At 44.8% G+C, this 26,931-nt stretch overlaps 1 protein-coding gene across 3 annotated transcripts in view; it reads right to left on the reverse strand.

Moving 5' to 3' along the window:
- BRINP1 (BMP/retinoic acid inducible neural specific 1) overlaps positions 1 to 26,931 on the reverse strand; it is a 93,078-nt gene that overhangs the window by 63,264 nt on the left and 2,883 nt on the right. For 2 of the 3 annotated variants that reach the window (XM_073314213.2, XM_073314211.2), the window contains exon 2: positions 2,395 to 2,662. In XM_073314213.2, the coding sequence (XP_073170314.1) occupies positions 2,395 to 2,612 (218 nt within the window). In that variant the 5' untranslated portion in view covers positions 2,613 to 2,662. Of the gene's footprint in view, positions 1 to 2,394; positions 2,663 to 17,326; positions 17,505 to 26,931 lie in introns of all 3 variants that reach the window. The other variant, XM_073314212.2, reaches the window with a different exon arrangement.

Raw genomic sequence — 26,931 nt, forward strand, 5'->3', positions numbered from 1 at the left:
GAAGACCCAGTGTATGAAAGGTGCAGAGAGCCTGAGCAACAAACACACAGTGTCTGTGAAACAAAGCACAAAGGGGGAAGATTCCAATAAAAACTCAACACTCCACATACAGGACACTCCCCTGTTCCACCCCAGATTCTCAGGGTGGCTTCGCTATCCTTAATGCAGAGCACTGGCTTCTCTTTAGCTAGATGAATACAAAGGGTGATCAAGAATCACCCTTGAGGAGGAAACTTGTTTTTAACAGGAATTAGATAGTTTGTGAACTCCAGCTTGCTTTGCTGACGTGTGCAGTAGATTGTGGAACCCACAACATGAGATTTGCCCACCCCTAATGCTAACAACACACTATGGTTGGGATGGTTTGAGATCTATGAGCCAGATATTCACCTGTTATAAACTGGCATAGCTCCACTGAATTTAAAAGGGCCACACTGATTCACACCTGCTGAGGATTTGGAAATATGGACCTGACTTTCTAGTGCTCAGCACCCACAATTGGAACCAGATTTTTAAAAAGTCCTCAGTACCCAGCTGAATATCTAAATAAAGCTTGATTCTGCCCCATTCAAATCAATGGCAGATTGGTTTGGGGTTTTGGTTTTTTTCCCGGTGCCTTGAGTGGGAGCAGGATCAAGGCCCAGGGGTCAGATTTTCAAAAGAAAATCCCGGCAACTCCAGTTTTGACACAGATGCCTAGATTTTCAAAAGAGCTCAGCTTCTTTATCGGCTCCTAACCTAAACCAGAGGGTGGAATTCCAGAGCTCAGTGTCCTGCATGCTCTATAGTGATTTACTATTATTGCTCATTCTGAAGAGCTTGTCCTTTGGGTGATTTGAGTCTGATATTTGGGCAAGGGGAGAAGACTCATCCACAACTCCAACTCTTCTATGTCCTTTCTTGACTCACACTGTCCAACTACCTCCATTGCCCATACCCTTGGCATTATCCCCTAGCTCTGAACTCTCTGACCCACCTCAGGTTTTCTCTGTCTTGTGAATCATGACATCATCCCAGCTCTCTAGATTCCAGCAGCTGCAGAATGTAATGCCCACCTCCTCACATGTACAAAAAAGCATCCCCATCCTTTGGGATACTACGGTGGCAGATGCCTTAGACACATCACAGACAAACAGATCCATTACTGTTTCCCCTATGCATTTTAGGGTCTGGTTTGAAACTACTCTCAGCTTCCTTAATCCTTTATGGATTTGTTGGAGTATATAACTGAGATTCTCTGGCTACTCTCCACCCTGCCACTTCTCATCAACCCAGTCACACTATCTCACTGCTCTAGGTATGAAAGCCTTCTCCTCTGCAATCTCTGCCATCTGCAAAGGGCTTTCTTGTCTCTCATGATCCCTCAATGAATTTCCATCTCATTTCCTATCTAATTTGAAAGCATAACTTGTATCCCTTCGTTAGGTACCTCTTAATACCTCCCTCATTCCGCTGTTAACCCCATGCCCCCATTTAACGCCATTATTTAACTCCACAAAGTGTTTTGTGGATCAAATCTGTATGGACAGGCAGTATATAAAATAATGTCAGAATACATGGCACATTTCTCCTGTACTTGTCTATGTGTATTTTATTGTGGGTATTAGAACATAAGAACGGCCAGACTGGGTCAGACCAAAGGTCCATCCAGCCCAGTATCCTGTCTACCGACAGTGGCCAATGCCAGATGCCCCAGAGGGAGTGAACCTGACAGGCAATGGTTCGCTGTTCCGGGTCAATGGGGGCTGTGGGAAGCGGCGTGGGCCGAGGGATGTGCTGGCCACCGCTTCCCGCAAGCCCCATTGGCCTGGAACGGTGAATCGCGGCCAGTGGGAGCTGCAATTGCCGAACCTGCGGACGCTGCAGGTAAACAACCCATCCCGGCCCGCCAACGGATTTCCCTGGTGGGCCGCGTGCCAGAGGTTGCTGATCCCTGGTATACATTGATATGTCGTCTTGTGAATGCATGTATAGTAGGCAGAGGGCTGGGTGTGCATATAGATTTGTACTCAAGTTCGTGTGAGCAGTGCTAAATGCATTTTGATGTGCTCATTTGTGCGTCCATGTATTTAATCTTTGCCCATATATGACACATTCACATGCACATCAGACAGGTTCTCCCCTGACCTCCTGTCTGTCTCTCTACCTTGGTTTTATGTTGTGGTAATCACCATGGTACTCACACACCTTCATCGCTTACATCACAGTTTTACCTCTACCGTACCTGAGTCTTTGAAGCAGCTGTCATTGTTAATGAAAGGCAGCAGATAGTCTAGAAGCACTCCCAGACTGAAGGAGGACATTGGCGGTTCTCAACCAATGACCAGCGTCTACCATACCCCTCAGAGTTCCCACTGGCTGCAAAGCTATGAGTTCTGTAAAAAATCAACATACCTGTATATTTTATATCTGGTTGTAAATCCTTGACGATGTCTTTCCACAAAGGATAAGTAGCTCCGCGAGTGGTGGAAAGGCCCCCTGTCTGAAATAAGCCAATCAAATTCCTTGGAGACATGTTGGTTGATAACAGCTGGTTCCTGGTGGGAGGGCTGTACTATTATATGGTCCCATATAAACAGGAAGTAGAGGAACTCAACAAGCCTCCAGTTCATGCTTTTCTGTCTGCCTTTTTCCTCTCATTCTTGCTCCATTCTATGGAGTCCTGTGGAGGAAGAGAGGAAGGGAGGGGAAGAAGAAAGAAAGAGAGAGAGGAGAGCAAGAACAGAGGAAAGAAATAGAAGAAAAAAGAGAGAGAAGAAAGAAAAATGGTTACACATGTAATCATAGACATGTTTTTTGTTGCTGTTAATTTTTTCAAGTATGTGGCACAACATGAAAACAAACTTTAAACCAGGTTTTAAATGCCCCAGGGCTACTTGTATTGTGGTTCTGGGTATCTGATCATATTTCATTGTTTGATATGTACATCTATGGGCTTTTATCCCTTCTCTCAGAGCATGCATTACCCTGTGAAACAGCTAGGTCAGGACCCAAACGCTCCACACCCTGTTTCCCCCCAGTTACTTCTCTCAGGGAAGTTCTCTGCAATGCCGCAGTGGGGAGAGGAGGCCAGATACACAAGGTGGCTGTACCCTGGGCTTCAATTACATGTTTATCATCCCTTTAATGCGGTGCCAGATAAATGTGTCTTCTGCTTTCATCTATCTCCGATGATCTGTAATCCACACTCCATGCAACCTGAGCTCTTACTTTAAAGTCATGCCAAAAAAAGAGAAATAAAATAATAATTATATAGTTTTCAGAAACAACAAAAAAAGAAATCCTGCAGAACTTTGAGGGATAAAGATCACACCAGGCAGCTGGCTTGACAGACTAGGCCTTTGAGGAGTGGGCGTAAATTAACCATTATTTTGTTATTTATGTTAAAGTTGCACAAAGAGGCTTCCACTAAGGTCAAGGCCCCATTGTGCTAGGCATTGCACATGCCTATAGTAAAGGACAGCTCTGCCTGAAGAGCCTGAAGTCTAGGCAAGACACAGAATGAGTGGGAGGGAAAACAGAGGCATAAGGGGATGAAGTGCCTTGCCAAAGTCTTACAGCAGGTCAGTGGCAGAACTTGTGACTCCCTTCCCCGTGCTCTCGCCATTAGATCATGCTGCCTCCCCACTCACACCGTTGGCACTATGCCCCCTACCAGGTGATACTTGGCTTTACATTAGTGGAAGGTGAATGGGCTTATTAGGAACACTGCAGGGATGGTCCTTACCCTTCTGTTTTGTGACAAAAATGCAAGGGAGGAGGGCACAGCAGGGTCCCAGATTGTATCAATTATCTATTCATTACTGACAAAGTCTTCTTTTCTAAATTCTGGCTGTATAAGGATTTGTGGGAAGAGGGATATGTGTGAGTGGGGCTGTATATGAGTGTGGCATGTGTGCCGTGTACAGGTACAACTCCCAGAGTGTGTGTGTGTGTGAGAGAGAGAGAGAGAGACACACACACAAAGTGTGTGCGTGTGTGTGAATATGGATTTCTGTCGGGAAGGCGTGTGTGAGAGTGACATGAGGCTACAGCATGTGATTGTGAGTGGGCATGTGTTTGCGCAGGTGCAGCAAAATCCAGAGCGTACCTGGGCGTTGGTGGCGGGGAGCGTATGACGGGAGTATGTGGGAGTCTGCCCATGTGCACAGCATATGGATGTGCTGCTGAAAGCGAGCTCCGTGGCACTTTAGAAAGCTAAACAACCCGCATAGCCTGTTGAAAATGTTCTGTTGAACAATTCCCAACCAGCTAAAGTTACTCCACATGAAAAATTAAGACATTAAATATAAGAGAGGCCATGAATATCACCTTAGAACAGTCTCTGTTAGCTTTCTCCACTAGACAGGTTTTAACCTCCTTCCAGCTACTGTGGGGGAATATTACTATTAATTGTCTTGTGGTAGTACCGAGAGGGCCTCAGTGAGGAGGAAGGTTAAGTCACTGGACTGGAGACCTGCAATCAATTCCTGCCTCGGCCACTGACTCATTGCGTGACTTTAGACAAGTCACTTTAACTACTTTGTGCCCCCAATTCCTCGTCTGCAGAATGGGGCTAAATCTTCCCTGCCTCACAAAGGTGTTGAGCGTAAAGCTCTCCGATACTACAGTGATGCGCTCCATAGTGTCCTGAGACAGCTAGCGTTAGGCTTTGCACAAACCAATAGCAACAGGCAGTCCATGTGCCAGAGCTGGCAAGCTACATCGACGAGTCAATCAAAGGGTGGAAGAGGAGACACAGGCACAGAGCGAGAGGTGAAGTGACTAATGGTCCCACAAAAGGTCAGTGGCACGGCTAGGACCAGAACCCAAGTCTCATGGCCACTAGCCTCGCCACTAGACCACGCTGCTGCTCAATATCATGGGATGATTTAGTTGGGGTTGGTCCTGCTTTGAGCAGGGGGTTGGACTAGATGACCTCCTGAGGTCCCTTCCAACCCTGATAGTCTATGATTCTATGAATATTATGGTTATCTTTAACATGTGTAATCTTACAAACACTTTCCACACAGCTCAGGACACTCCTGTCAGGTAGGTGAGCATGGGGAAATCAAGGCAGATAGAAAAGGAGTACTTGTGGCACGTTAGAGACTAACCAATTTATTTGAGCATAAGCTTTCATGAGCTATAGCTCACTGCATCGGATGAAGTGAGCTGTAGCTCACGAAAGCTTATGCTCAAATAAATTGGTTAGGCTCTAAGGTGCCACAAGTACTCCTTTTCTTTTTGTGAATACAGACTAACACGGCTGTTACTCTGAAACAAGGCAGATAGAGAAACAGAGGTGGAGGTAGGGAGAAGCAACAGAGTTACCAAGAGCAGTTGGGTACAGTCTTTGGGTAGGCAGCTACACCGATGTATATAAAAATGGAAAAAGAGGTTTCAATAAAATCTCACAGAAACACTATAGGCAGATGTTTAACAGAAAAAAAATACAGAAATAGGCAGAGGTTAAAATAAATAGGCAGGAATGAGACGAATTAATAAACAGAATGTAGGAAGTGGTTAAAATAAAGATGGTAATAATAATACAGCCCCAACAGGACGTACTCTGTACCACTTTGTGTTCCCCTTTCTTCCTCTCTTCCTTCTTCCTTTTTCCTCTCCTGTTTCTTCCCAGAATGTAAATAGAGCTGGTTGAAAATTTCAAATTCAATTTTTTCCATTTCGAATTCAAAAATTCTTTCTCCCCCCAAAAAAAATTTCAATAAAAATGGCAACATATTGTTTTGGGTTTTTTTTCAAACATAATCTCTTCCTCCTTTTGCTTAACTATTTGTAAGTGCTCTGAGGCAGGGATCATGGCTTCTGAGATGTTTTCACAGCACCAAGCACAATGGGGCCCTGATCCTGATGGGCTGCTTTGGGTTCTGCACACAATAATAATTAATAGTAAGAATAAAGACAGATGAATGATTTGCCCAGTGCCATAGAGGGAGTAAATGTCTGAGGCTGGATGAGAAGAACTCGTACGTTCTTAGGTATCTTCTGATCCTGGGTTCAGAGTCAGGATTAGAACTCAGGACAGAGTGCCTAGCTTCTAGTCATCTGTTCAGGCCACACCTCTGTTTCTCAGATTATGAGCACAAATGATACACTTCCATCACACAATGAAAAGTGGAAAGTTCACCCTCCTTCTCCATTAGATAAGTATCAGCATCAGTCTCCGCTAATGATCAGCTGTACTACATGCATAGACCTAACTATGCCTGTTGTTTGGTTCTTGAACCCCCCAGTAACTACCTCATTTGTCAGCCTCCCTGGATCAGTTCTTTAAGCCCTCTTCTTTCTACTGAATTCCTACTGTGCTGGGAGAATGGGCTTTTTGTATTAAAGTGGAGTGATATCTGACCTCCAATCCCCTCTCCAGCTCATGTCCATTGTGGAATGCTAGGTGGAATGCCTGTAATAGTCCTCAGCCAAATCACCCATCTACTATCTCAGATGTGGAGTTGTACGGTATTTTGGTTGTCTCTGTTCACCTCAGATCAAAGACAGGAACACACACAGAATGAGTATCTGCCCTCCACCATGTTTAAGGTCAGTCTTGGGGTAATGATGAAAAAAACTTGGGCGATTCCTAACCCTGCATACATATCTTCATCCAAACAATCATCAGTTGCCAGCCCTTAATCATCATGTGGACGATATCCTCCCAGACAGTAGGAAGAAGTGGGCAAATCTGGGTTCTGGAAGTAGGCTAGAAGAAAAAGCATTCAGAGCAAGGAGCAGAAGTAGGGGCAAAGGAAGAAGAAATAACATGACTTTCACCACCAGTCTAGACAATTATATCACAATCAAGTTAAATTTTTTATTAGTGTCTTTTCTCCCCATAGCTGCTGAAAAGATGTTGCTTGATATTAAACATTAATACACACTACAGGGCTGGTCCCTGCGGAAGCCATAAAAACCTACTAAGTGGGATTATTTTGTGTTAAAGGCAATATTGCGAGGTCTATTAAATCTAACTGCTAACAACCCCAAGTCTCAAATTAATGTGTTATATGGCGTTCTGGAGCTACCCCAATCCTGGAACCATCCCAGAGACTTTGCAGAAATTGGGTAGGGGTCAGAAGGGGGGAGGGATGTCCCCAGATTTATAGCCCTTGGGTCCAAATCCCAAATCTAACCAAAAATAACATCTGACACAATAATAATGCCTTAGAATGAAGGATGGGCTTGTGGTTTACCTGCCTGGCCTGTTTAGACTGTAATCTCTTTGGGGCAGGGACTGTCTCTTGCTGTATGTTTGTACCTCACTTAGCAAAATACAGCCCTGCAGTCAGTTGGGATCTCTATGCACTGCTGTAATATAAATACTTAATAGTAACTGGCACAATAATAGTTAACACAAAGAACCAGTGATCCCTGTTTATAATATGGCAAATGTATTCAGTCAAGAACATCCTGGCCCAGCGGTCTGATCCCAGGCCCTTATAAATTCATATATCCAATGTGAACAGGCACAATGTGCCAGAATAATGTTCCTTAATGAATCTGAATGGAAGGTGAGTGGGACACTGATCAGAGTTAAGATGAACGGTCAACATGGCATGAACAGCATGTCGAGGGCCCACTTCCCAATTCCAGCAAAGATCCATCACACCATTTTGCTAATGTAAACTTGCCTTTAAGTTAGTGTAAATTTACATCCAAATTTCAGTCCCTTTGCACTGCCAGAGTGGTGTAAAGTGGTCTTCGTGAACATGAGAATTCAGGCCTGAATGTTTAAAATTTGTTCCCTGCCTTGTAATTCTCTTTCTTTTAGAACACTGAGGTTGTGTAGCAAAAAGAGGCCAATGCTTTGTGTGACATGGAAGTTACCTATGCATGAGTTTACATTTAATGTCATCAGGACCAATAGCTGCACGTTTGCTAATTATATTCTGCCATAAGTCAGCGGCTTTGATCCAAGGAGTTGGAATTGCATTTCAGACATAAACGGAAGCTCTCAATGCCTTGGGGAGGTAGCTAAGCACCGCTATCCCCCTTTGTTTCTGAAATAAAGACAGCGAAAAGTCAGGTGTGTACTTGACTGCTCCGAAGATAACGGTTGTAAGGTATTCAGACACCATGTGAGATAGATACGGGTGATTAGATTTTACAGAGAACAAAACTGTTGTTACCCCTATTTTGCAGAAGGACATTGACTTGCCAAAGATGACAGTTGCAGCGGGGAAACAAGAATCCTGACTCCCAATCACCAGCTGTAAACACCCTCTTTGGAATACCAACAAGGCCCTTGTTCTAATCTCTTCACCTCCCATTTATCCCTTATATTCGATAAATTAGAGAGATCCTTCACACATACCCAGTGTTCCCTCATGCTCCTTATTGTAAACTATTGCCATCAGAAAAGCAGCCTCAAGAAAGAGAAATTACAGAACACATTGTTTGCAGGAAAGGAATGAGTCCCGTATCTCTTTAAGCTTCATGCACCAATAATTTTTCCTTGTGTCCCACATTTGTTTCTTGGCAGGTTGAGCGAGGTGTTTTGCCTGCTGCACTTTACCAGAGGGAAGGGAATAACAAATGCTATTTGTATCTGAAATACTTCTGTGCTGCAGCAACTTCACTGCTTGCGATTGGATGCTGATAAATTAGCAAAGGACACAGTCACGGGAGACGTTAGGGCTAGATCCTGCAAGGGGCTAAACACTCTGGCCCCAATTCAGCAAACAGGCTAAGCCCATGCTTAACTTTAAGCATGGCACTCACCCCATTGAAGTCCTACTGAACTACTCCTGTGTTTAAATTTAAGCATGTGCTTAAGCGCTTTGCTAGATAGGGGCCACACCTTGCAGGATCACACCCTCAGTATAATGGCGGGTGTAAATGCATGCCACTGCCCTCAACTGGAGCTGCTCAACTCTTTATCCTATACCCCCTAGGTAAGTATCAGATGTCCCTATATCTCAAATGATTGGGGATCAGTGCACTTGGAGTACAGTAGAACCCCAGAGTTACAAACTGACGAGTTAACCACACACCTCTTTTGGAACCGAAAGTACACAACAGGCAGCAGCAGAGATAAAAAAAAAAATACAGTACAGGACTGTATTAAACGTAAACTAGTAAAAAAACGGGAAAGCAGCATTTTTCTTCTGCATAGTAAAGTTTCAAAGCTCTATGAAGTCAATGTTCAGTTGTAAACTTTTGAAAAAACAAGCGCAGCGTTTTGTTCAGAGTTACGAACATTTCAGAGTTACGAACAACCTCCATTCCCCTGGTGTTCGTAATTCTGAGGTTCTACTGTAAAAGGATGGAAGGTGCAGCCCAGCTGTTGCCGTGAATTTCTGAGTCTCTGTGGTGTGCACCATAGTTACAAATGTGAAATCCCAGGAGACACCAATTACGTATATTCTGAAAGTGGGGATTGACACCAGGCACACTCATCTGTTCTAGGTGAAGCTCAAAGGTCTCAGAAGTTCCATTCAGATAAGTTCCAACAGTTCCACGGCTCAGCCAGTTAGCTCTGCAATGCTGGGCTGGCAACCACATGGGAATATTCCTTTTTTGCAAGAACTGTGGTACTTCCTGCTTCCATCTGGGTTGGAAAGACTCCGACAACAACCTTGCATCCAGTATTTCGGCTCTTCTGTTTCTGGTGCCAGAGAGAGCCAGGAAGTGAAGTGGCAGGGATAAAATGAAAATAGATAATAATAACATGAACTTAACCAAACTTTTCTGAGCCTCACAAAAGTATGGTCTAGGTGGTTTTCAATCAAACATTGTTCTGAACCTGAAATTATTAATAATAATGTGAAATTATTATCTAAAATATTATCTAGTCCTCTCCTTCATGATAAGTTAAATTACACCAAAATAATAATAGCTAGTATTTACATAGGATTTTTCAACATCTATCTAGGCACTCATGTGCCCATACATCAACAGAGTATCTGTCTCACAAACATTAATGGATTTTATCCTCACAACATCCCTGTGAGGTAGAGAAGTAGTCCATTTTACAGATGGGAAACTGAGACACAGAGAGACTAAGGCCTGGTCTATACATAAAACTTAGAACAACCTAACTATGTCACTCAGGGGTGTGACAAATTGACACCCCAAAGAGACACAGTTAAGCTGCCTAAGCCCCGGTATAGACACCACTAGGTTGATGGAAGAATTCTTCAGTCAGTGTAGCTGCTGCCTGTCGAGGGGCTGAATTTACTGCAGTGACAGAAGAACCCCTTCCATCACTGTCGTTTCTACGCTACAACTCTACAGTGGTGCGGCTGCAGCTGCATTTCGAGTGTAGACATGCCCATTGTGACTTGTCCAAGGTCACACAGGGATCCAGTGACTGAGCCAGGAATTGAACTAGGTCACTGAGTCCCAGTCCAGTGCTCTGGCCATTAGATTATCTTTCCCTCATGCTGCTGTTCCAAAATTAACTTAGCCTCATTACTGCAGCTGATTGGACATTTTCTGATTAAACTTTTTTTTTTCATGACAAAATGCCAATTTGTCGAAAGCAAAAATGTTTCACAGAAATGTGTGAATTTTGACAAAATTCCAGTAGAAAGAAAGAAAGAAGCATTCCGATGAGAATGGAATGGAATGTTTTGTTGGAAATATCATAAGTGTGGGTCATGTACAGTGAATGGGTCTGGACAGACCAAGTTAATACTTACGCTAACCTAAATGCTTTCAGCCTATTTTTTGCTTAGCATGACCATTGCTTGCTAAATTCATTTGCTATGTAGGATGAAGGTGATGTTTTGTATTGTGTTAAATGGCAAAGATAAGAGGAAGTTAACCAGTACAATAAATACACAAAAGGTGCTGACAAAAAGTCACCATATTTAAAGCAAGGAAGGTCGCTGTGTGGAGTAAGGTAACATGAAAATAGCATAGACAGCAAAAGTTATATAAACTGAAGTTACACAAGACACACTGCTTAATAATTGATTAGATGGTAGCTCTAATGTGAAAAAGGTATAAATATGCTAGAGTGTAAAGCACAGTGGGAGCCTTGTAGGAGAAATCCATTGTGACGTGCCTATGCCCCAAGAGAAGGTAATTGGCCAAGATCTTTTTCTGTACATCTGGCATTCATTGCTTTTACAGCAATTGTGAATGCAAGGCCATGCTTTTGGTTCAAACCGAGGTTTGCATTAATAAACCCGAGGATCTCCACTCCAAGGGTATAGTATTCCAGACCCATCCATTTCAATTTGCTGTTTCAAAAGCACTTTTGGTTTCAATGTTTTAAGTTTTATATTATGCCATATAAACATCTTAAAAAGTCAAAATCAGAATGAAAAATTTCAATTTTATTGAAACAAAATGTTATGATCAATACAAAATGTTTGGGGTTTTTTCAGAATTTTCTTTCGCTGGAAATTTCAGGGCTTTTTTTGTTTGTTTTGTTTTTTGCTTTTGTTCCATTTTCAACTGGAAAAATGAATGAATGAAATTGTAGAAAAATGAATGAATGAAATTGTGGAATTTCCCACCAGATGGAAAACCTGGTTCCTGCCCAACTCTATTAGCCATACACCATTAGCTAGGTAAAACTGTGTCACTATTTCACACTATTCAGCTGGGGAAACTGAGGCACAGAGTGTATATAAGTGATTTGCCCAAGGTCACACAGAAACTATGTTACAGCCCAGATTAGAGCTCAAGAGGTTTTGGCTTCCACTATCATGCTTGATCTGGATATTCTCAAAAGAAAAATACTCTGTCCTTTTGCACACCATTCCATTGCAACCACATGGGGAGTGGGTGTAGAAAGAGGAAAAACAGACCTGGAATTGCACCCAGCAGTGAGAATTGAATATCTGCTCCAAAATGAACAATATGAAAGCTGCAAACATTGTCTTGAGCCTGATATTCATAGTGACATTTCTAGTGTCCTAGTGTTCGTTGTTGCACAGACACAAAGGCATGGTCCCTGCCCCAGAGCAGTTGGGGACTGTACAATGACACCACTAATATTAGCGTCCCAAGGGTTTGGAATAAATCGATGATCCCTTTAAATACAAGAGCTTCCTGATCTCCCAGAAATCAGCTCCACCTTCCAGGTAGGCTACCTAGCTAAGCAATCACCAGAATCTTTCCTCTCTTCTAAGCTCTGGGTCAGGAGCACAAAGGGTTAAAGTCCACAGCCCATCACTTCTCAAGGTAGCTCTCCTGCTGTTTGGATAATGACAGCCCAGGCTGCTGGGATTAAAAGCCCTGTTTCACTCACCGCTTCCTAAGGACATCAGGTTCTGTCACTATACACACTGGAAAACACCAAATGAACCCAGAGATAGACGTGGAGGGGTGGGGAAGAGGAGTCTGGACTGCTGGCTGATGCGAATTCTGGCCCAGGGCTGATCTGTCTGTGCTATTTCACGGGATGACTGAATCATTTGCACTGGCTATAAAGTCTTCATATAAATTTAGACTCATGGGCTCTGCCAGCCACCATCTTTGCCCTGCGTGCAACATTCCTGTCAGGGTACTGAAAACAAGCTGAGAAAGCTTAATTCGGTCTTTGATTGAGCCCTTTGCAGAAAGAACACAGAAATATTTCAGATCACGGAGACCAGTGCTAGTGAGGGTCATTGGCATGTGTTTAATGTTCCCCTTGGTAACTGATCAGTGTTGAATATGATGCTTGCAAGAGTCATGATGTCTTGTATATCAAGCATCACAACACTCCTGTAAGATGGGTAAGTAGGGGTGTAGGATGGGTGATCTAATAAACAGGGAACTGGACTAGGCCTCAGGAGATTTGGATTCAGTTCCATGCTCTGCCACACATTTCCAGTGTGGCCTCGCCTAAGTCACTTAGTCTCTCTGCGCCCCAATTCCCTGCACTACTTCCCAGGGTCCTGGGAGGATAAATGCATTAAAGATGGTGAGGTGCTAGATAGCAAGAGATAGAAGCCGCACAAGTATAATGTGTGTGTGTGTATCAGTTATCCCCATTTTACAGATGAAGAAACAGAAACACAGTGGAATGCAATGTGGAGCCCTTTTTCATTGATGAACGCTTACTCATGGGAATAATCCCACTGGAGGGAGTAAATGCTGATAAGGGTGAGTCAGGGTCCACAACACTGGCTTCCCCGGGAGCTCCAGATTCTCAGAACCTCTGAAATTCAGGCCACTTATTTAGGTGCCTACATACTGATAGAGGTGCCTTGCATTAGACACCCAGGTTTGAAAAAATTGGCCTTAGCCACTTGCCCAAAGTAACACAAATCCAGTGGCAGATTATGGACTAGAAGCCCAGGAATCTTGATTGCCAGGTCCCTGCTCTAGCCACAAGTCTGCACTGCCTACATTTCTGCTTCTAGTATTGTAGAGTCTGGAATAAAGGTTATTAAAGTCAGTGGGACTTGGTTGAGATCTAACTGCAAGAATACAGTGGAATATTGTATTAAACCTCATCCTAAATTAAATCAAAAGTTTGAATTAACCCAGGACTGACAGAGGATTATTTAATTACTAGCAAAATATGTATCTGTCACTTTTCTACTCCTGAGGGCATTCTGCGCCAAAAAAGTAAAAATTCTGCACACACAAAAAAAATCTGTGCACAATATTTAAAAATTTTGCAAAATTCTGTACATTGCCAAATTTAGAGGCTCCAGCATGGCAGTGAGGAGCACAGGCCACTGGCTGCACAGAGGTGGGAGATCACTGCACAGCTGACCCCTGGGATACGGACTCAGCGCTGAGGCTGCACCCAACCCTGACACAGCACAAGGACTGGGCCTGTCCTAGAAACACACCAGTGCCCTTCCCCTCTGTGACAGGTGCACCAGGTGTGTGCAGGCAGGCTCAGCAAGGCAGGATCCAAGTGTGGAGTGGCTTAGTGTAGGGGGATGCAGGTGTGGGTTGAGAGGGTTCTCTGTGGGGCAATCTGGGTACAGGCAGCTCAGGGGGGGATCCGGGTGGGGGGAGGGGGATCTGGATGCACAGGAGCTTGTTGGAGAATTCTAAGTGCAACAGTAATGGGACTCTGCAGGGGGTCCAGGTAAAGGTGGCTGGAGCTCTGCAGAGAGGAGTCTGGGTGTGGGGGGGGATAGAACTCGGCAGGGGGTTCTGAGTGTGGGGGACTCAGTGGGTGGGTCCCTTCTTTGAAACTGCTCTGCTGTGGGATAAATCCATCATCAGTTCACCTGGAGCATTTCATTGTCTGTGCTGTGTTGTTTGTCTGTTTAGATAGACTGTAAGTAAAGCTGGTCCAAAAAAAAAAAAAAAAAGCAGTGAAAGAGTTTTTCTTTTTGAAAATGCATTTTTCTCAAAATTGAAATGTGTCAATTTCAGTGAAATTTTCTATGGGGAAAAATATCAAAACAAAATATTTAGTCTTTCTTTTTGTTTTGATAATGTCAAAACATTTCATTTGGACTTTCATGTCATATTAAAATATTAATAGTAGATTATATTTATACACGATTTTACACTATTATAGTGTTTTGACATTATCCAAATGAAACATTTCCGTGGTGCCAAATCAAAAATTTTCATTTTCAGAATTTTTGTTCTGTGAGAAATGTAGAAATATTGTTCTGACTTGGAATGAATTTTTGGTTAAATGTCAGAATTTCCTTTTCCTTTTCCAAATTTGGTTAAATGTCAGAAAGGAAATTCTATTTTGTAATCCACCTTCATTGTAAACTCCTTGGGCATGTACCATATCCTCAGTATCCTTTGTCTAGGGCGAAGTATGCTTGACCACTCAGTATTCATGTTCATTTTCACATGCCGTGTGAAAATGTGTGGGTAACACTGTCAGAAGTCTAAGTGATTTAGGATCCTAAATCCCATTGACTTTCAATAGGACTTAGTTTCTCTTACAAATTTTACCTGGTGTCTTTATCACAAATGATGTCTTTGTTTAATCTCCGTGTCATGATTGTTTGCCTGCAGTGCAGATACATGTGAATTTATACCACCCGGTCTGTGTATGGTGGAGGGGAGTATGGGGCTGAAAACAAATACAGCAGAGAGGCATAAGTGAAAGAGAGAGCAACAGCTCAAAGCAGAGGTGGTAACAAGGAAACTGTCTTTATTCTTTGTCTTCATGGAGGAAAATATCCCAAACAGTTCCTGTGTGTTCACTGTGATTCAATAAGAGATTGAGGGCACCGAGGTCTCAGGACTGAGATCGATGCGCCATCAGGCTGCCAGCATCTGAGTGCAGGGCTTGAATTGTGTGTGAACAGGGACTCCATCTTAAATGAAAGTGTATAGCACAATGTATACAAAGAAAGGGCACTAAGGCAACATGAAGGGCTAAATTGTGCATGACGCTGCGTGGATGCACTAGAGGGAACACAGAGCATCCCTTCTTCCCACAGCACACAGGAGACAGCTGCGATCAGGCACGGAGATCTCTGGGGTGACAAAGGCAAGCGAGGCATCAGTATAGAGACATGGAGGGGTTTGGCTATACAGAGCAAAGGAGGTTGCCATGGCCACACTCCTCCTCCCCATGGCACATCATACAGTACCAGGAGGGCCAAAGAGGTTGTAAGGGCTCCCTCTTACCTTGAGGCTCCTACGATCCCAGTCTTTGGCAAGGAAGGATTTACATAGGGTTGCCAAAACTGAACACCCTTGCTCCCCCTCTGAGGCCCCTCCCTGACTCACCTTTCCCCAAGGCCCCGCCCCTGCTCACTCCATCCCCCGCTCCCTCTGTTGCTCGCTCTCCCCGCCCTCATTCACTCAGACACCTGGCAACCCTAGGTTTACATGGCACCCAGCACAGACATCTGCACCTCTGCTTTGCTAACCAGGAAGGATGGATTGGCTGGTGCTCTCTACAAGCCAGGGGAAACCCACGGCACTTGCTTACCCTTTATAGTGCATGACATACACCCTTTAATATTTTGGTTACTTTGGCATTGCAGGCTGCAGCCTCTCTGTATGTTTGGCTCTTCGAGAGGCAGGGCCTTCTGGCCAATCATGTCTAGTTCCAAAATAAATCACCCCACACATATGCTTAAACTCCACCTTGGCATGTAGATTCTCTCCCCGCCCCCATCCCCATTTGGTCTACCACTGCTGCAGATGGCCTGGCACTATGGCTTATAGCTTTTTGCTAATGATGAACACTACCGTTGTTAAGGTCACATTGAGACTTCCATTGTAGCCCAGCGTTTCCCCGTTTGAGTAAAACCTTCTTTCCAGCACTCTAAGTCCTAGAGCAGGTGCTTGCCTCCAGCCTTCCTACATCCCATCGGATATTTTTACAGCTCAGTTCTACAGGTCGCTAACAGCAGCAAAAATATCTTAATCGGCCAGCCCTTTTCCCTGCCAGCCCCATAGCTGTTCCTCATCCCAACATTTACGTCCTTTTGTCCATAGCAATCTATTAGCCAAATAACAATGACAAAAAAGTAATTTTGCAGAACTTCAGAAAGTCAGCAGGAATTAGAGCAATGTCTTGGATTCAGGTACTAATCCTTTGGTGTACATTGTGCAAACCAGATGGTAGTCTAATCCCCACCAGCATGCAAAAACCCAGTATGCGGAGAGCACTGTAACCCCTGTGTCTGATTGAATATTCACACTCACGTCTGATTTTATTCTAGTATTGGAAGAAGTTCCCATGCAGAAACCCGCACAGATGACTAAAATCCCGGACTTACACTGTAGCCAAGTTCTAGATCTTTTCACTGCATAGATAATATATGTTCTCCTTTCCCCTCTCCCACCTCATTAAAAAAAGTCTTGCATTGCCTCATACTTCATTTGAACCCTTGCTTCCTCTTTGTCGGCTGTCTGCCCCCAGGAGATAAATCCCCCCAGCTTTCCAGCCCCAGCCAAAGTCCATAAATCTGTTCCTTTCTTATTAAATTTGGATTCAGCTGCTTCCATTGTGACACGCGATGCTGTGCTGTACCAGCTTCCAAGTATATGACTGGGTCCCAGATCTTACCACAGATCCCCCGCTGGAATCCAGGGCCAGACACTAAAATAAGTTAAGTGCCACCCACAAATCAGTTTCCTTCTCCTCTTCCATCCCCTCCCTCTCTCCCACTTTATCCACCTTGGCCCATTCCTTGACGCATCCTAGATGGTACTGGTTAAGGCTCATTATTAACACATGCTAGAGCATTAATGAGCATCTAAAGGAGGGGAGAGGAGGAGGAGAGAGTGAAGAGAGGAAAGCGGGAGTGGAAAACAGGATGAAAGGTAGCGAGAGAGGGGGGACAGGCAGTGATAAGGATGAATGGAGAGAAAGTGGACGAAAGGGAGGAGTGAAGGATGATAGAAAGTGCATATAATTAGCCTGTGGTTCAGTGGAGAGGGCACAAGCCTGGGAGTCAGTAAAGACAAGTACCCTTTTTGTGACTCTGCCACTGACCTGCTGCGTTGCCTTGGGCAAATCACTTCCTCTCCGCTGTGTTTCTGTTCCTCTCCCACCTGTTGTCTGTCTTGCCTATTTAGAGTGTCAGCAATTCTGGGCAGGGACTGTCTCTCGCTGTGTGTTTGTACAGGGTATAGCATTCTGGTGCCCCCATCTTAGGTGGGGTTGCTAGGCACTGTGATAAAATAGATAATAAAAACAGCCTGTAAAAACTCATTGCCAGGCCTGGGGAATTGCAGGGAGACTGAAGCTCTGTGAATCTGTTGAGCTGTTGAGTTCATGAACCTACTCTCCCCTGTAATTTAACCCTATGTTTATTATCCAAGGGTGAGTCAATTTAAAAAAGAAATCTACCTAGGCCAGTGCCTTCTCTGGGGGATAGGAAAACCACAATAAAAGTGAGCTAGAATTCAAATTCAAAGGAGCTTTTCATTAGAATTTGCCCCCTTTTCCATCTCTGCTCTTTCCTTTCCCTCTGAATTCCTTTCCTGTTCGGCACCAATCTCTGCTTCCTTTTCCACCCGATGTTTTCACTGGCGTCTGTCTCTTTCTTCCCCTGTCTCTTTTGTCCCACCCTCTCCCCAGTGGCACACGAGGCCAAAAATATTGGGATTCAAGAAAAAAATCGGAACTTGTGATGGGTGAGTGGGTTTGAGATGAAGCAAAGAGGGTTGGTGCCTCCCTGCTTTCAGCAATCAGACATCGCTGAGTCAAAGAGTATTCCAAATGAAGGCCTGGACACCTATGGATAAGACTAGCATAGGGGTAAGAATAGTATTTACAGGTGTTACCCACCATTCAGTGGGCTAGGCCTCCCCAGCTGTGCCTGATCCACACAGCGCATGAGCCTGCTGTGGTTCCCAGCGAGGAGAGTTAGACATCTAAATATATTTAAGGATCTGGGCCTTAATCCTTTAGCAGCAGCCCAAGCTCTTAGCTCTGGAGTGCCAGGGTTTGATCTCCAGTGATGACCAAGATGAGAGTCATTTCACAGTATCTATCCCTCACCTAAATGTTTAAGGGCCATCCAGCCTCATGCTTCAGGGCATTCGCTGATCAGCAGCCAGGGTGAGGCATGAATCCCTCCCTTGGCCCTTTAGTATATTTCAGTTAGGTTCCCTGGAGTGGTATACGACGTCAAGAAGTTATACTTTCCTCTAAGGCCCCATCAGTCTTTAAACATCCCAGTCACCGAGACAAGGGGCAAACTTCTGATTTCATTTGTTTGGGGGTGAGTCCACAATAATGTCTCTGAAGCCTATGGAGTTACTCCCGCTTTACCCTCCATGTGATTGAAATCTGAATCTGCCCCCCACCTCCCAGTCTGCAGTCACTACATTTGTACCAGTCCTTCAAGAAAAACAACAACGCATAATTGCACAGATTCCCATTCCTACCATCCCTGTCTGTAAATCCTCCCTCCCTTCTACCCCCAGCCTCCATCACCTGAAAACAAGCTTCCTGTAATGCAGGTAGACGCCAGTCTACCCACTTTCTTGCCTGAATCTCTCCTATTAATTTTGCATGAGGAAAGCTTTCCCCATTCACACCTTCCCTCCACCCTCACTTTTCCATCCAAGCCTCTATAAACACAGTAATCGTTCAAACCTACATAATACCTTATCGTGGGTTTTGCACATGCCCATCGCATCTCCCCCTTTTTTCTTATCCTATAAGCTGAGTAGTCATTCACCCCTAAACGGCAGCTTATCTCAGCATTTACACCTGCCTTGCCAATGAACTCCATGTTCTACCTGTCAGATCCCCCAGATCACACGTCTCCTGTCGGCTGATTATTCCATCTAGAGCTCACGCGTTCTTTGCAGCTGCTTCCCTTTCATCCTTTCCACCTGCTCTGAAAAGTTACCCTGCCTTCTTCCCTGGTTCCCTCATTGCTGTTGCTGTCTCTACAGCTGATTGCATGTCTGTGTATGTTTTTAATACACGTGATGCATGGTGCCACCTTTGCAGTGTAACCATTCGCACTTGCCTTAAAACAGTTGCAGTGACAAAGGCAGAACCGCTATATATAGAGGCATCCGTGAGTAGTGGTGGGCCCAATCCGAAATCCCAGATCCAAAGGATCCCCTGGATTTCGGCTCTGAGGAGAGGAAAGAGAGTCTTTTTAAGGCTCTACACTGAGAGTCTGGAGATGTGACTCTGCCACTGACTCCCTCTGTGACCTCGGGCAAGACACTTAGAGCTCACTCTTTTAGAGATCTCAGGGACAGACTTTCAAGAACCGTGTCATTCCCACAGTGACACCCCAGCATGCTGAACACTCGTTAGAAAATCTGTCCCAGGCAGCCAGATCCAATGCCCATTAAAGTCAGTGGAAAGACTTTTATTGAACTTGAAAGGGAGTTTGATCAAGCCCTTGAGCTCTCTCTTACGTCCGTCCCTCATTTGTAAAAGAAGGGTGGCAGCAGACCCTTTCCCCCATTTCTTGTCTGTCTTGTCCGTTCAGGCTGTAACCTCTTCATGGCAGGGGCTGTCTGTTTCTATGTGTATGTGTCCAGCAGCACGTGTAGGTACCGTGCCCGCCTCTGAGGTCTTTACCGTGATACAAATAATAATAATGATACCATGGATTTGAAATTTGCAGCTCAGGCTCATTACAGCTACTTAGGAGCTCCCATTTTAGGACCTGCTCCAATCCCCATTGAAATCAATGAGCGTGTTTCACATAGTAACATGGGAGCGGTCACATCAGATCAGACTGCTGGTCCATGCGGCCTGGTATCCTGCCTGTTTCAGTGGCTGAAACCTTCCTATAATGCACAGAGCATTTACTCAGAGATGTTGATTCCTAATCTCCCTTTGACTTCAATGGGAGCAGTATCAAGTCCCTTACCAGCTGTGGAATGCTCTGTGCAAAGAGACAAATTCCTTCCTAACCCCAGAAGATGATCAGTTCATGCTCTGAAACATGAGATTTGATTATCATTCTCTTCGATTGCAGAGTTGCAAATGCTATTAATTGCCATAACCCAACCTTTACATATCAAATCTAGCCACACACAATGACCCCCTGCAGCAGAGCATTATGTAGCTCAACTATTCACTGAAAAAATATATTTCCTTTTTATTTGTTTTAAATCTTGTGCTCTTTGATATATGTCCCCTAATTCTTGTCGCATCACAGAGTACAAATATTTCTGATTGCTTTCTGCCGCGTCCTTCAAATAACTGTATATCATGTACCTCAATGCCATTCTTTTTCCAGACTAAATAACCCATTATGTTCAGTCTCTTTCCTTTTTAATTGGTTAATATTTGTAAAGCAGTTTGAAAATGCATTAGTATCATTCAGTTGTAATGTATTTTCTGTTATTTTCTACCCTTTCTTTTAATGCCTCAGTATCCTCCTATAAGCTGCCATCCATCTCCATTGATTCTATCAATGAGGATGTGTAGGTCTTTATAATGCCCTGGGGAATTTCCTTTCCCCCTTCCTGACCAGGATTTTGGAACAACCAAAGAAACGGAACTCCAGTGGCTCTTCCACAGGGTTGACATTGAACCTAGCACATGCTAGGGCATGGGGACTTTCTCTGGGCCTTGACCCTGCAATCAACTCCTCGTGAAGTCTGTTGGGCTCTCCATAGGAGCCAGAGGTCTGCCTGCATGGATCTGTCTGCAGCACTGCACCTTCAGTCAGCACGGGGTTCCGGGTTCAGGAAAGCAATGAAGCACTTGTTCAAGTCAGTGGGACTTAAGTTCATCCCTAAAGGTGAGCTTTGATGCATGGGGACAGATTCAAGCAGCTGCATAAGTACTTTGCTGAATCAGGGCCTGTCTGAATACCCGTGCAGTGAGCAATACTTATCATTGTGCACTCTACTATGCAGTTTCAGTGCCTCAGTTTAAGAGGCTCCCTTTAAGCTAGGACAAAAGTCTTTTTTCCTCAGAGGATCCTGCAAGTTAAGATTATTTTCCCCAAAGTCCATTAACTTTATATTCCTCCAAGTAAAATGTCATATTAATCCTTTGGTTTGATCAGATTCTTCATAAATTGCCCTGCAACGTCCTTGCTTTTAACTAGCCTTTTCCATCATCAGCCACTTGCTACTCACGTCCTCCTCCAAATCACAGACAAAGGTACTGAGCAATGCTGATCCAATATCGACCAATGGGTTTCCCCATTATTAACTTCCATCCTTCTGAGCAGCAACTGTTCCTGATGACCCCTTAATTCCCCTTAATAATTGGCTACCTTTTAATTCACAGGAGGGATTCACTTCTCTAAAGAGGGACCTTTTCAAAAGACATCTGAGAGGAAATCCGATAAATTATAATCAGCAGGTCCCTTTTTATCCACTATTTTATGAACATTGTCAAAATTTTCTAAAAGGGTTGAAAGGCACCATTTACCCTTTAACCAGAGGTGCTAGTTAGACCCAAAACCTTATGACTTATCCAAGTGCTGGGTTATTTTCTCCTTAAAAAATATCCTCAGTCAGTTTGCCTGGAACTTGGGTGTAACTCATCACTCTGTAATTTCCTAGACTGTCTTTAGGAAGATGCACGCCCAGGGCCACATGTTATCACGGTTTCTGGGCATAGAAATAGTGAAACTAACGGGATATATATATATATATATTTGTTTAAGCAAATCAGAGGTAGGATTTGACTCCATGCCAGCAGCTCCAGGAACAGCTGTGCTCTGAAGGATACATTATACACACTCCGCAGCATTGCTGTGATTTCATATTTTATTTCTTTTTACAATTTTACCATGACCACTATCCAATTGTTGCAAGCTACTGCCCTTCATTGTCTCAGGGCACTTCATGTATACTTCAGCCACTAGTTACCCCACAATTGCCAGTAAAAAAGTGCCCCCCTCGATATTTACAAGTCTCTCACAGTACAGACTGATGCAAAGAATCAATGGAATTTCTACACAACGTCAGCACCTCTTTCTACATTCCACATATGGAGCTCTCTTGCTTCTGCTGTTTCACTTACTTTCTCAGCGTTGTTACATGCTCTAAAGAGAAGTAATGTGTCGATAATGATGCTGCAATACCAGCACTCACAGCCTTCCCACTGCCGTTTCTGTCCTAAGGTGGCATCATTCGTACCTGCTTCTCCCAGTGTCCATACCTGCCCTGCAATCTCAATACTCAACCTGCATTACAATTAATCTCTTTGCCTACTTCTTAGACTCGTTTCCATTCCTTACACCTTTCTAGCCCTGACTCTGAAATACTCTACGAGCTGCCTTGGTTTGTTCTTCTGTCCCTCTGCAAGCGTGATTGACGCACACTGGCTGCCCTTGTAATTACAGCACATTTAGGGTAAGGTTTTTAAAACCCAACCTCCCCACCATGGTGAGCACCCACAGTGTGCAGGGCCATACAGCTGCAGAGGTCAGTACCTGATGTCAGTGGTATGTCTTCAAACCTCACATGCAGTCCCAGGGCGGGTATGTAGACATCTCAATGACATCACTTGGGCTTACGCATAACTTCACCCAGAATCATTAAGGTCCAACACAATTGCAGATTTCAGAATGGGGGGTCAGAGTGATACTCAGTCCAAATCAAACCCTAAGGGACAGATCGTCAGCTGGTGTAAGTTGGCAATGCTCCCCTGGCTGGGCCAGCACTAGAGGTTTTGTTAACCAGGGAGCAAAAAGAGTTTTCAGTGACCCACCCCCACCCAACCAAAAGATGCAATAAATAAATAGAACTGACCTATCAGGCATAACTCTCACTCCAGCCAAAAACAGGGATTTCTTGAGTGGCTACCCTAATGGCCTGCTCCTAAGGCTAGCCCTGTCCTGTGGCTCCATGACACCAGCTAAGATTCTAGCCCCGTACTGTATATTCTCTATGCTACACCTATTGGCTGTACTGGGCCTACTTATAAAAGTGCAACCAACACTAATACTTGTCAGACCTACAAGGCTTCAGCTTGCACTAGTTCTGATGAAACAGCATGCAAAAGAGGCCGCTTTGTCCTCGGAACCTCACCAAACACATCACAAGCTCTAAGGGAGAGCATTGAATGTTGTTACCTGATGGCCAGTGCTGCTCTTACTCTGCCTGATTTCAAAGCGGAGTTGGCCTAGCGCTGATAAGATCCGCCGGTTTTGTGCAAGCTGCATGGCGTGGGAGGCTCTCTGCGAAGCAGAGACTGAGCATCCCAGCTGGAGAGTGCAGGTCAGCATGCGAGTGTGAACGATGTTTCTTTCTCCGCTCACATATTATGTTTCACTTTTAAACAAAAAAAGCCAGATGAAAATTACTCTCTTGTATTTCTCGAGTTTCATTTAGGCACAGGGCCCTCTTTTACTTCTGCTCTCAGGCTGTTGGGGAGCTGCTAAATAGCTGCTACATTTCACCCCAGGTTGGCTTCGCAATAATCCAGGGGTGGGTGCCATGATTTGCAGAGCATCCTGCGACCCTTTGAGATGAAAGACGCTGCATCAATACACGAGGGTCACTATTAACATTAGTGCCGCAGTAACCAGTGCCCGACACTACAGCCTGTCCAGACAACAGCACCCAGTGTTTGCCTGGCAGTAGGAAGCAGTAACAGTCCTCTTAATGTCTGGGCTTCTGTACTCTGTAGAGTATTTATCTCACCATTATAAACCGTATGCAACAATGATACATGTCTGAACAAGAGCACACAGCCTGAACCCCATCTAACCATTCATTGTCTGGAGACCAGCCGTCAGAGCTGCTCTGGACAGTGTCCTGCAGCCAGCACCAACTACCACTCCCATTACTATCATAAGGTCACATCCAGCAGCTCTTAAATTAGTTGTTTCTTTGAAGTCAATGGAACCAACCCTGTGAATAAGAATTGAAGTACCGGGGCCTTAGAATCAACACCTGCCAGGGCTCCATTTTCTGTGTGATCCGACTGGAGCAGTGCTCTAGTCCAGTGGTTCTCAAAGCCAGTCCGCTGCTCGTTCAGGGAAAGTCCCTGGCGCACCGGGCCGGTTTGTTTACCTGCCACGTCTGCAGGTTTGGCCGATCGCGGCTCCCGCTGGCTGCAGTTCGCCGCTCCAGGCCAAGGGGGGCTGCGGGAAGCAGTGTGGGGCGAGGGATGTGCTGGCCTCCCTTTCTGCAGCCCCCCTTGGCCTGGAGCAGCGAACTGCGGCCAGTGGGAGCCACGATCGGCCGAACATGCGGACGTGGCAGGTAAACAAACCAGCCCGGTGCACCAGGGGCTTTCCCTGAACACGCAGCAGACCGTCTTTGAGAACCACTGCTCTAGTCAACATCGCCCAGTCAACACAGTTGTGCTGCAGACACTGACCTGGCATCATCACTCAACATCTTTCTCAGAAGGATCAGAGGTCTAGACCCCTCAATAAAACTGTTCCATGTCTAAGCCCCATCGCCTGCCCGCTACACCTGATAGACAACACTAAGTTCTGTCTACTGCACATGCTCCATTTGAACAAATAAAAAATGTGCCCTCCCCCCCCACCCCCCGTCCTTTGGTTCTGCTTCAGGAGATTTCTGCTCCATCACTTGCTTCGTCAGTGCATGAAAAGCTGTTTATTGTAAAGGGAAGGTGCAAAGGGGCAGATACGTTGTATTAAAACCCCTCCAACCATGCAGCAAGGAGACCCCAGTCTGTAGCCCCAGCCACTGTTCACAGAAACATGTCACAGATTATTCTGTCCTCGCTTAGGCTCTGATCCAGTGCCCACTGAAGTCAATGGGAGTCCTTCCCCTGACTTCAGTGGGCAGTGAATCAGGACCTTCTTTCTTTCTTTTTTCTAATTATATTGACTCTCTTCCCTGATTAAAAGGGAAGAGCCCAGACTGTCGTGTCTAAAGATGATGTCAGTGGCTATTTCTCACTCTCATATACCAAACTGAAGTCATCAGATTAACTCACTCTAACCCCGCACACAAGGGCAAAACATAAACTAGATTCAGTCTCAACAGGGGAACCCCAAGGGTCCCCACCACCAAAGTTACAACCGGCAGCCAGGCCAAACAGGGCTGTGTTCTTCTTAGATCTCATAAGCAAAGCAACGCTGGGCCCATAAATAGCCACATTGGAGACCTCCACAGAAAACTCAGGACACAGCAGAAAGTGGCATGTGGGACTCAGTAGGACGTGCCCTTTTCTCTGAGCCAACTCGGAACCAATCAGTGCATCGCTATGGTGCTCATGGGAGAAGCCATCTTTCAGATGATAAATAAAACCAGTGGACCAGGTTGTGCACCATGAACCACTCCCGGACAGGACCTTCCCTACCATGATCTTCCCCCCTCCGAAAAGAAAGCCAGCTCAACTTCTGAATGCCCAGGAGCCGCTGCATGGTCTGGGATGATCTGACACAAGGTCCTTACTGCTTAATGTAATTAAGATCCTACCCCAGTTTTGCAAGAATAGAGCTGTTAACCAGTCCCCAGGGTCCTGGACATTCCCAGCTATGGGTGATTATATTCCGTATCCCTAAATTCGCCCCTGCCCTTTCAATGTGAGAAGCTATTTTTTTTTCACTCCCCCTCTTAAAAGCTGTAGTGTTTCTGGCCCAGATTGGCTGTTGGCCTCCATCCCAGAAGTGGCTGCATTTCAGCACTGGGTAAGGGATTCCTTTATGCACAGGGCCGGATCCTCATCATAACCCCATTGATTTCAGTTGAGGGCTGCTGATTTACACCAACAAAGGGTTTGGCCCAGAGCCTGGTAGTGCACCTGGGATCCTTTCAGACTAAAGACAGTGTATATGTCGTGATTTATTATTATCACCTGCTATTATTATTAGCTACTGGCTACAACTGTGTGAGGAGCGAAAATGTCACCGAGAAGGGCAGTACATGCAGGTCTTTGCCTGCATCCCACCAAACCTATTCTAGGCAAATGCTGTACACCTAACCTGTCTGGGAACCTAGCTGCTGTGGATCCAGCTGACCTCCTGCTTTGCAAAGCATTCCCACAACTGAAATGGAGTCAGAGCGCCCCCTTCTGGGAGCCACAATTCCATCCTGTGACACTGATTCCCTGTGTAAATGAAGATACTAGTGCAGAGACTCTGAGCTAGGAAATATCAGTGTTACCAGAAAGGTTTTAAATTGTATATGCATTTGTTTCTCACATACACACACAAAGGACATTAGATATCATACACGTACATTGCTGCATGCTTCCCCCCCCCCGAACATTGATGCGCTTCTCTAATTTCTCATCGAGGGACTTGTATTGGTTTACTTGTTTGTTTGTTTATTTATTTACCCTCCCATCCCTTCAGAGTTTCTTTTTAAATTTATTTGCTGATATTTGACATAAATCTAGGAGTTTTGATTTTCTCAACCCCAAATCTGATTTTTCATGCCTTTGCATCATATGTGACTATACAAGTGTATATGTCTGGGTCACATCTGGAAATCCAAACGGATGTCTCAGTAGGGCAGAGAGATACAACAACACAGACAGTTTTTCTCTGAGGCAAAGTCTTCGGAGCCATGTTCTCGGGGAAGGCAATGGGAGTTTTGACTGAGTGCGGACAGCAAGATTTGTGTTATAAAGACCATCTCAGTAATAACCCACAGTGGTCATGGTCAGTTCCACATAACATTCACCAGAAGCAGAATGCCATCTCTGTTCTATTTGGCCCCATA

The sequence above is a fragment of the Lepidochelys kempii genome, chromosome 16 (assembly GCF_965140285.1).
Source record: "Lepidochelys kempii isolate rLepKem1 chromosome 16, rLepKem1.hap1, whole genome shotgun sequence".
Classification (NCBI taxonomy): domain Eukaryota; kingdom Metazoa; phylum Chordata; order Testudines; family Cheloniidae; genus Lepidochelys; species Lepidochelys kempii.